The sequence below is a fragment of the Mus pahari genome, chromosome 14, assembly GCF_900095145.1.
Source record: "Mus pahari chromosome 14, PAHARI_EIJ_v1.1, whole genome shotgun sequence".
NCBI classification, from domain to species: domain Eukaryota; kingdom Metazoa; phylum Chordata; class Mammalia; order Rodentia; family Muridae; genus Mus; species Mus pahari.
In genome coordinates, this window is record NC_034603.1 from 74,235,141 (window position 1) to 74,246,757 (window position 11,617).

The window sequence follows — 11,617 nt, forward strand, 5'->3', positions numbered from 1 at the left end:
AAATATTTTAAAATGTTGATTATAACAGTATATTCTATAAAGGTTCAGCCTTTTTTAAAAAAATAAGGTCTCAATGTGTAGCCTGCAACTCACTATATAGACCAGGCACACCTCAAACTCAACAAAGACCAGACTGTCTGTGCCTCCCAAGTGCTGTGATTAAAAGTATTCCACCACCACGCCCATCGATTTTAGCAGTCTTAAATATAAAAGTAACAGAGGACCAATGGAAAAAATACAGGAACAAAAATAAACAACCTATTATCATTTACCTAGGGACACATTACAGTAATACAATAACTTACATTCAAAATTACGATGAATCATAAATAGAGCTTTATACTGTTAGATATGATCTATTTTTAAAAAGTAAGATATATTAGGGCCAGACATAACATGCTGAATAAGACGTTAGCATGTTGTCTTAGTCGGGATTATTACTGCTATGATAACCAAAAGCAAGTTGGGAAGGAAGGATTTATTTGGCTTACACTTCCACACCATAGTTCATCAGAAAGGAGCTGATTGGGGGTAGGGGGTGTTTGGGTTTGCTGCTTACTAGCCTGCTTCTCATAGCCTGCTCAGGACCAGGACCAGCCCAGGGATGGCACCACTCACAACAGGTTGGGCCCTCCCCATCAATCACTAAGAAAATGCCCTACAGGTTTGCCTACAGCCGATCTCATGGAGGCATTTTCTCAATTGAGGTTCCCTCCTCTCTGATAAGTCTAGTTTGAGTCAAGTTAACATAAAACTAGCAAGCACACGTTATTATAAAATAGATCAATATGAAAAAGGCAGAAGCCATGATTTAAAACCCATACCTCAAGAAAACCAAACTACTGCCTATCTGAAGACACCTAGAATGCAACAAGAGAACACTTTAAAGATGGGGCTATGCTGTTTTAGTTCCCTCCTCAGAAACCAGTGAAATGAATTAGTTATATTCAATAGCAAAGCCCTCAAGAAGTTACTATGGTCACGGGCATTATTCATACTTGGAAACCTAAAAGATGCAACGAAGTTTAAAAATTTCAAGTCTTGAGTTAAATAAAGCACTCAGTGAAATTATTTTTACAAGTATATTTAAAGTGAGGTTTTAAAATTAATTTTCCTTACATATAGGTCAACTTAACTTCTCTACTGCTATGGATTTTTAAAATTAATGAGAAACAGCATACAAAAACACTACATTTACAAAAAGGTCTAAAATAAAAGTTCTGGATAAGTAATCTGTTAATACTCCATAGCTAAGAACTTAAAATATTAGAATCTACACTAAACTGCATTTTCCATAATTTGATTTTCAAAAACAATAAGGGTATAAAAATTTACCTAATTTTTTTTACTATAACCAAATATATAGAATATTTTCAACTCAAATCCTTTCTTAATGTTGTAGGAAAGCCTATATTATATATCACACTACAAATTACACATATATAATCAAGCCATTCCCACTCTAAACACACAAACTAAAATTAATAGCGCTCCCAGATAGCCCATTTTAATGACCAAATGTTAATGTGTCATAAAAGCTAAAAGAAGTAACTTGATAGCACATACCATATATTCACCAATGGTTTAAGGAATCTCAATTTGAAAATAAATTTGTCTCAACTTCTTCAACAATATCACAATTTACTAATGGGTGGATTTTAGTAATATATGAAAAATATCCATAGACTATTAGGCAGAGATCTCAAGGGGGAGAAGGGCTGAGACAGGGACAGGCAGAGACTGGCTATGAAAAGAATTGTTAACACCTTTCAGCAATGGGCGATTCTCCATTAAGGATATAATTAACTGCAGTTCATAAAGTACTGTGGAATCAAAGGTATTCCATAAATGTAAATTTTTAAATGGCTTTAACTTAAAGTAAAAAAACAGTAATCTTAAAACATCTTATAGCCCAAGTGTATTATAAACCAAATAAACATTCACTGTGAGATTTTTTTTTCTTTAAGTTTTTTCCTCTGTTAGGGAATCCAGATCCAAATGAACTGTTAAACACTTAATCTAAAGGTATGCCAAACATTTCTTAAAGTCTTAACAAAGAATCAACTTTTTTTAAAAAAAACAAAAAGAGTCCTAGGTTAAATATTTTATTTGGCTTCTCAAGATGGACTGAGAAGTTGGGCACCAGCTCCAGACTAAGTCCTGGACGCACATCAAACACAGCCCTGTCATTTATCCAGTCAGTCAAAACAATCTTTTCCATCTAACCCTTTTATGTTTGTGTCCTAAAAAGCTGCTAATTGAATCCAGCTCTTAAGATCTATTTGTTAAAATTTATGCTATTTAATTTGTAAATGACGAACAAAAATGAAAAAATGTAAGTTAACGCTCCCTGCAAAACAGGAGATTCCATCATATGTAATCAAAGTGACAATGGTTTTAGTGTTTGTCAGACTTTGTGAAAACTATTCCCAGGCAAATTCCCAATAGTTTTATGAAGCTGAGAGTAGTTCCAACTGTTTTTACAATTAAGAGGAGAGGACAGATATTTAAAATTCTTCAAAATTCAGAAAAAGCAAAGTGTACAAAATCACTCTATAAATTTAGTCTAATGTATTTTCTTGCTCAGAAATTTAGTGTGATCTTTTTCCTCTCAAACTTCACTGAGGGGAAGTTTCCACTGTGCAGTGGTTATAATGTTCACCTAACAAATGTCACTCATAAATCTTTATAAACTATCATATGCAGGAAAAAAATGACAGATAATATAAGATCTGCTCAATCAGACTAACCCTCAGAACACTGAGATGGCTGAAGGGGTGAGGGTATTTTCTCTCAAGCCTGATGACCTGAGTTTGACTGGGAAGACTCATAAGATGGAAAAGGAGATCTCACCTTGTCCTGTCCACCACACACGTTCCATGGCCATGAGACACACACACACCCACACACACACACAGTACATAAATGTACTCTCAGTTCATTTTCAGTACATCTTTGCTCATTTGAACTACTCTGTTTCTTTTTTTTTTTTTTTTTAAGATTTTATTTATTTATTATATGTAAGTACACTGTAGCTGTCTTCAGACACTCCAGAAGAGGGAGTCAGATCTCGTTATGGATGGTTGTAAGCCACCATGTGGTTGCTGGGATTTGAACTCCGGATGTTCCTGAGCCATCTCACCAGCCCTACTCTGTTTCTTAAAACTATTGGGAATTTGCCTGTGAATAGTTTTCCCCAAGTCTGACAAATACTAAAACCTCAGAACTCATTTTTTAATAATTTATTTTAATTTTATGTGCATTGGTATGAGTGTGTCAGATCCCTTGAGACTGGAGTTACAGACAGTTGTGAACTGGAATTTGGGCGCTGGGAATTGAATCTGGGTCCTTTGGAAGAACAGAGGGTGCTCTTCATTAAGCCATATCTCCAGCCCACCTCAGAACTCATTTTATCCAAAGAAAACCCAAGCCTCTCTTTTCTCTCCCATATACATATATATATATATATATATATATATATATAATCAATATATGTATATATATCAATACATATATATATACATATATCCCAGAAGGAAATAAACAACATCCATTTCTGATGGCTTTTGCACACCTACACTCATAATTTCTTTCTATAATTATTGACACAGGCTTGTCTAATAAGAACATCAATATATAAACTAGAGCACCAAAGATCCTTTATAATTGTGTTCTGCTGACTCCCCCCAAATGAACACAATAAAGATGAAAATCAAAGCACCCCCACAGCCTAGTGTTAATAATAATACCTTGTAATTTTCCCTAGGGAAAAAAAGGCTTCCAGGTCAGTACTACGTGTATTTTTTTAATTACTGGAGATAGGGGTGGTATGTGTACCTAAGTGCAGGTGCTTGTGGGAGGCCAGATGCATCAGATGCCCTGGAGCTAGAGTTACAGGTGGTAGTGAGCCAAGGACCTGGGTGGGGGGGTGCTGCCACTAGAACTCAGGTCCTCTTAGAGAACAGGATACATTTAACTACTGTGCCATCTCTTAGCCTCAAAAGTAAAGTATTTTAAGCTGTAGCCAGCATACATTCCAACTAAATTCTCAAATACCAAACTCACTTCAAGTTACCTAGAAAGTACAGCCGATGGACTGCCGGTTAACACACATACATTCATTCAACTACCTAGTTCGTCCACATAAATCTCAAAGTTTAGTGTGGGCAAACATAATTACAGCTTATCCTTCGCTGACGCAAATACATATGAACGACTACAAAATGCTGTCTTCTTCACCACACATCTGAATATAAATGTGGACAATTTACTCACTGTGAATGACGTGACTAGCTAGCAGAGGGACAATAGTTTCAATTACACTCTTTAAACCAAACGCAGTTTTTCCTTAAAAGGAGGGAGACTTGACCACGGAAGAATATCAGAAGTGGCATCGTAAGCAAATTATACCTGTAATATGTTAACAACTCCCTGCAGCTGGGAATATAAACAGTCTTTCCCAAATCCCTCTGAGCATTCCTCTCCACTCAGAAAGGGGTGAGAAAAGTGTGGAGAGAACTAGTGAAAGTTAGCTGAAAAGTTTGTATGTGTCCAGACTGAGAAACACATTGCAAAGCCAAGGGATTCTAAACCAGGTCTGGGGTTAAGACATGAGCCACTAGTTCTGCGGCCTACAAGGAACAACCCCAAACATGCTACCCTACAATCAAACAACTTCCAAAACACAGAGTGTACAATGAGCCGGGAGTCGTGGGATCAGGCAGACACGCCGGAAAAGCCAACCACAGTCTCGGTCCCTCCCTCCCAGAGACGTGCGTTTAAGGTGTGTGTGGCACTGGCCACAGAGGTTGGCAGCACTGGAGAGTAAAGGTTTCACAGCCGGGCATAGGTAGGTGTCCAAGTTAACAACCGGGAAACACACGCACTCTCCCGTTAAGCACTCACTCCATGTTTAAGGAGTGTTTACTGCGCGCAGTCAGCAACTGGATTCAGTAATCCCCTTCCCGACCCCACCTAGGCAGTAGCCCAGGGGCTGCTCCTGTGACCCCAGGAAACGAGACATCGGGACCTCAAATCCGCCCTCCACGGGAGACCTACGGGCCACACACTGGGCGTTCTGAAGAATTTCCCAACCCCAGCTAAGTGGTTCTCCAATGACTCCCTAAACTAGGCCTTCCCACGCCCGGATTCCCGTCCAACGCCACCACCGACCGCGACCCCGGACCTCTGCCTGCCCACAGGCGCCACAGCCGCCCGCCCAGCTCACCTGTCAGGCGCAGCTTGACGGGCCCGTTCCTCCGGCCTCCGGGGTTAGACATGTCCCCAGCGGCGGGGGAGGTGGCGGTGGCGGCGGCGGCGGCGGTGGCGCTCGCGGCCGGCGGGCGGGCGGGCTGGGCTGGGCTGGGCTGGGCTGGGTTGGGCCGACGGCGAGGCGCAGAGGAGTCACCACAGCGGCCGGGGCCGGGGTCCGAACAGCCCGCGCCGCGGCCGCCAGGGCCGGAGGGTCCCGGATGTGCCGAGCGCCGTCGCCATGAGCCGCGGAGGGAGCGGGACGCAGAGCTCCCCCCTCCTCCCACTTCTGCTTCCTCGGCCCGGGCCGCACAACAAAGCGGCAGCCGCGGCCGGCCGCGCCGCCTCCGCCTCCGCCTCCGCCCCGCGCCCCCGCCGCCTCTTGTCCTCGCGGCCCGCCTCGGTCTCCCCTTCTCGGTGCCGCGAGGCCTGGGAGCCGACGGTGCGAAGTCTGCCGAGGCGGGCGGGTGCTCGGCCGCTTCCTCCTCCGCCCGCCCTCTTGTCTGAGGGAACCCGGTCCTGGGGCTGAGGCCACTGCCGCCGCCGCCGCCGCCGCCACTCGTCGGCTCCTGGGGGCGGGGAGGAGACGGGGGCGTGGCCGGCTGCGGGGCGGGCTTGTGGTGGGCGGGGCTGGCTAGGGGGCGGGCTTGTGGGCGAGGTCTTCTGCGCCTGGGGCGCCAGAGGAAGGCCGGGCTCCGCGCGGGCTGCGGGCAGCGCGTGCGCCGCGGCCCAGACCCGGCTCGGAACTCCACCGCCCGGCGGCGCCGGCTCGGTGGCACCAGAAGGGCCTGCTGACCAGCTAGCTCACTGAAAGCCCTCCTGTGTCCCTACAGGGCAGAATGCCCGAGTAATACTCCCACTGCGCGCCCTGAGAGGCTGGCGAGAGTAAAGTTAGACCCGAGTCCGAAGAATTAATTCGCCCAGACGCTATTCCCACATCGAACGTTCCAGCAAATTCCCAGAAGTGCTTAGCTCTGAGTATTGTAATTGCCACCTCCACAGGCTCACCTGGTGCTCCATATCCGGTTACCTACCTGCTCGACTCTTCCCCCCCACCCCCACCCCCGCAGGACAAGCTTAGGGAGATGATACAAATGCCACCAAAGACTGAACAAGATAGGTGGATACAGTGTGGAAAGCTCACGCAGTACTGTATTTTGCTATCCCAGGAGGAAAAAAGAGAATGAATAGGACTGTAACTCTCACGTGGTGACTTACACTACTAATAGGAACTTATTCTGGACAAATAAATAATACAGGTGTTTGGGGATTTTGTTTTACAAGGTTGGGGTAAGAGTGCAGCCTACTAGTGAATTGTATTACATCAACTGCAACACATTTTTATGCAGCCATCTAAATAGCAATTGTGGTAGCCATGTAACATGTCAGACTTTACATGTAATGCAGGGTTTAAATGGAGAATACAAGTTGTATGTACACACAAGAGTAAAAATGAAAACTAAGGCTAAGAATGTGGATTTATATCCATGTTGGCTTTGCTTTAAGGCTGTTATAACATTAATGCCGTTTAACTGTTCATTGAAGCCTAATACATTTTAATCCTAAAACATTGCAAATGGTGACTTACAATCTATCAGTTAAGACACTTCATTCTCCAGATGAAATCCAAAAGCGTTTCATCAGTCTAAAAACACTCCTACGGATTAAAGTGATCCCAAAATCATAAGTTCTAGCAGTCAGACTTAAAATACAAGGGACAACTCTAGAAATTCAATCAAGAAATACTAAGTGCTTATTATTCACAAAGCAATGAGCAGGGCCCTTAAACACTTCTTTGTGCAATGTAAGATCTGAAGGCTCAGGAAATAATTCCCACAAAAGTTACTGTGGCGATAGAACAATTGCTACATCACTGTTTCAAACCCCTAGGCTGCAACAATAATCTGAGCAGTCTGATGTATGAACTCTTACTTCCCCTGGTTCTTATGGCTCACACTTTGTTCCCAACCACCCACTAGTATAATTTGTAGCTTTGTATTGGGAAATGGAATTTAAGATTTCAGAAGCCTGGCAGTGGGTGGGAGATTGGGAGACTGTCTGTCGGGAGTTTTAAGCAATACCTTCACATATGTGGCGGCTCAGGGAGATGGGCATAGGCATGGTGTTCAGACAATTTCATTTAGACTTCCCTAAGTATAATGCTTTTAAACCATTCAGTCACGGCTGAAGAGATGGTTTGGTGGTTGAGAGTATTTGTGACTCTTGCAGATGATCTGGATCCCAGCACCCACAAGCTAGCTCACAACCATCTATATAACCCCAGTTCCAGGGGATATGATGCTCTTTTCTAACTTCCCATGGGCACCAAGCATGCATGTGATATACACAGATATATTCAGGAAAAGCATTCATACACACAAATAAGTCTTTTAAAAATCTCAAAATATAAATAATAAGCAAAACCATTCAGTATGTTGAGAACCTCTGTGTAATGTTAGAAGTCAAACCCAGTGTCTTACACATGATAGGCAAGCATACCTCCACTGAGCAACATCTGAAGTCCCTATAATAATACTGTATTTGTTATTTTAGCTTTTATTTTACAGACAGGGACTCACTGTGTAAACCTTGCTGGCCTGTAACTTACTATGTAGACCAGACTGGCTGAAAATGGACAGAGACCTATCCAAATATACCACCACGCCCACATTATCCTGGTAATAATCTTTTTAAAGCTGGGTACATGGATGTTTGTTTTATTGTTGTTTTCCTTAACACATTAAACCTTTAATATTGACTTTAATTAATAAATGAAATAAAGATTTTAGAAGACAAAAAAAATAATAAAATCAAAAGGACTAATGTTAATAGGAAAGTCACTTCCAATAAATCTCTTGACTAAGAAGCCTTACCAGTGTAGGCCCAAAACAGAGCTCTTTGAGTCAAAAACCTTCAAGTAAAAAAGAGGTTTTATGCACATTTCCCCCTTGGCTATTTTGTAAGTACACATTATATAGAAACTGTGCAGTGGATCATCAGCTGATACCTAGAAATTGGTAAGGAAAAAGATGAAAAGTAGGGCTTAAGACTCATATCAATTATATGTGTTTAAATGTATCAACTTTCAGAAAAAGAAAATAGCATTGAACAGAAAGAAATGGCCGTTCTCTCCACAGCAAAATATTCCTATATGATTCATTCATCCAGCTAATGGTTTCTTAACTCCTTCTATGTACTGAACACAGTAATAGGCTTGGACTGAGATTAAAAAGAATAATAATATTTAAAGATCAGTCTAGTGGCAGAAAACTATTAGAATAAGGAGAAAAAGAAGTCTGGGGATACGGCTCAGTGGCTAGAGTGGTTGTCTCAAATTCTCAAATATACAAAGACCTGGGTTCAATCCTCAGCTTGCAAAAAGCCAATACAGCACATGTGTATAATACAGGACATCACTGATTATATAGTGAATTCAAGGTTAACCTGGGCCACATAAGATTAATAATAATAATACAAGAAGGAGGGGAGGGAGGCAGAGAGGACTTGTTAACATTGATTGCCAAAGCCCTTTCCTGGTCCACTGAATCAGAATTTCCTGCATTCAAAGTGAAGGCAGTTTGTAAAAAGAAAGCTCCTATGGACACTCAGATCCAAACCACCAAGGTTAGAAACCACCAGCCCATCAGCTCTGGAACTTGAGTGTGCATCAGCTTTACACGGAGAACTTGCTAAACACTGGTGGCTGCATCCCACACCTGGGGTGGGGCTGATGGGGGTCAGTCTGGAGTAGAACTCTGGCATTTACTCTTATTTATTCCTCCATTGTTAGTATGTACAGGGGGCAGCAGAAGTGCATGTGTGAGAGAAATGATAACTTAGTACAATTGGTTCTCTCTCCACATCAAGCTGAATTCACCTGACTTGCAAGGCAAATGCTTTTACCTCCTGAGCCTCTTTCCAGGGGCCCCATTATCTCCTCCCTTCCCCTCTACCCTTCCCCCTTCTTGCTAGAAAAGGAACCTAGGGCCCTATGCCTATTAGGCAGGCACTCTACTGCTGGATTTATCCAGCCCCCTGCTTTGGGGTTTCATTGTGATAGATTTTACTCTGCAGTTCACTCTGCTAGGAACTTGCTAGCAGCCCAGGCAGACCTCAAACTCACAGCAATCCTCCTGCTCCAGACTTCAGATTGCTGGGTTTGCAGATTCGAGTCACCTGGCCCAGGTAACACAGTTGCCCAGGTGATGCAGGTCTGCTCAACAGAGCACTGTGCTGTGAGAACACCTGCCACATCTAAATTACACTGCTGCAAGATGCCTGAGTCTCATTAGATTCAGTTTCAGCATCAGATGCACCCGTGCTTCATCCCAGCAACAATCTAGACATAGTTTTGAGGGCAAACAAAGGAAAAATAACAATCCTTGAGCAAATCACCCTTTGCTTTCTCCCTGAAGTTGGAACCCATTTCCAACGCAAATTGTATCCGCACATACCTTTGACACGTGTGGGAACTGCAGAAAGCTTTTCAAAGCCATTTTGTCCCCTTGTGACTTCTAATTTGCTCTCGGTAGGATTGTACTGTGAAACTTTTATAGAATCAGTGGCTTAAGCATTTGTCTCAAGTATACTAACACCACCAGTTTCATATCAATAAAATCGATCTTTGGTTTGAGGAGAAGGCTCAGAGGCTAACGCACCTAGCACACCAGTGTGAGGACCAGAATTTTAATTAATTCCCAGAACCCAGAACATAAAAGCCAGGAGGGTATGTGTGTTGCTCACCTAGAACCCCAGTGCTCAGGTGTCAGAGACAAGGGACCCCTGGGGCAAGCTGGCTCTGGGTTCATCAAGAAACCCTGCCTCAAAAAGACACCCAACATCCATTTCTGGCTTCCATGAGCACATGAATGCACACACATGTACTATCACATATGTCCACATGTATGCACACCACAAATACATGCAAAAAAAAAATCTTTTCCCAGAAGTGTCACTTAACAGAACATTCCATTAAAGATGCTGTAACTTGATTGGAGAGTTGAGCAGCAGATTATAGCTCTTGTGTCCAAGCTTTAGGACCAGAGTTTGAACCCTGGGCCCCAAACGACAGAAAGAAGAACAGAAAATTTACTCTGGCATGCACAAACCCACACATATATACATCCACACAAATGAATAAACGGAAGTTTTAAAGATGAAGATATCATAACAGCATGTGCTAAAGAGCATTTTTTTTTTAAGATTTATTTATTTATTATATGTAAGTACACTGTAGCTGTCTTCAGACACTCCAGAAGAGGGAGTCAGATCTTGTTACGGATGGTTGTGAGCCACCATGTGGTTGCTGGGATTTGAACTCCGGACCTTCGGAAGAGCAGTCGAGTGCTCTTACCCACTGAGCCATCTCACCAGCCCCTGCTAAAGAGCATTTTTAACCAAAAGATTCATTGAATATTTTTCTAATCACTTAGCATGGTATCCTTTCTAATGATATCCTAGACCAGTGGCAAAAATCTACACATAGCTATAAGAACATTTAAAATCCTTTGTTTAAAACATGTTTCTGTTTTCCTGGGCTCACATTAAATTTAATATGACTTTGCAAGAAAATGCTTACCATCTGGATTTGGTGTTTCTTCTGGTCCAGCCTTTAATATATTTTTACATGGAGGTATTGTCTCCACCACTTAAACACACACATACACACACACACACACCCCAAGTCTGAAGTAAGGTTGTGTTAATACTGGCACTCCTGCAGAGCTATTTTTATAGTGTGAATTTCTAATTTCATACAGCATCTGTGCCATGGGGGGAAAAAAGCAGGCATCAGGTAGTCAGCTTCAAAAGCTTTAAAAATTAGCTCTCTTCATTTTCAAAATTTTATGAATTCAACTTAAGATTAGGTTGTCACTGGACAGGATAGCACCCGCCCAATATTTCAGCCGTCATGAGACTGAAGTAGAGAATGACCCCAAGTTCAAGGCCAACCTGGGCTATTAGTGAATCCCAGGCTAGTCTAGCTCCTTTGAGTTTGCTCAGCACTGGTAAAACAGCCCCCAGGAAGTTATCGCTGTCAATATGAGCATCCCTCTCCCATCATTGTACACTGGGCTTTGCTTCGGCCTTTGGGATTATAGGAGTATTCATGGCCTGTCCTGTTACAACAGGGTCTATGGTTAAGCCACATTCTGAACTCATTTATGGTCTCTTCCTTCAGCAGATCTGGTCTCCAAGAGGGAAACTGAAGTCCCATCTCCTTCTAATGTTTCTCCAGATCTGTGTATTCCCACCCCCACCCCACCCCACCTCCATCCCATGCCAATCTTTCGTTTCTTACCTCTAACTTGATATACTGACTGACAGTCCTTAAACAATCCCTCTGAGAAAATCAACCCTGCAGATG

General features: G+C 42.8%; 1 protein-coding gene across 2 annotated transcripts in view; it reads right to left on the reverse strand.

Annotated features, from left to right (window-relative positions):
* Smurf2 (SMAD specific E3 ubiquitin protein ligase 2) overlaps positions 1 to 5,783 on the reverse strand; it is a 100,764-nt gene extending 94,981 nt beyond the window's left edge. Inside the window, exon 1 of one of the 2 annotated variants that reach the window (XM_029545967.1) lies at positions 5,228 to 5,783. Coding sequence is in view for 1 of the 2 variants with exons in the window: in XM_021211735.1 (XP_021067394.1) it covers positions 5,228 to 5,279 (52 nt within the window). In the remaining variant the exon portion in view is untranslated. The remainder of the gene's footprint in view (positions 1 to 5,227) is intronic. The other variant, XM_021211735.1, reaches the window with a different exon arrangement.
* Positions 5,784 to 11,617: the final 5,834 nt, after the last annotated feature.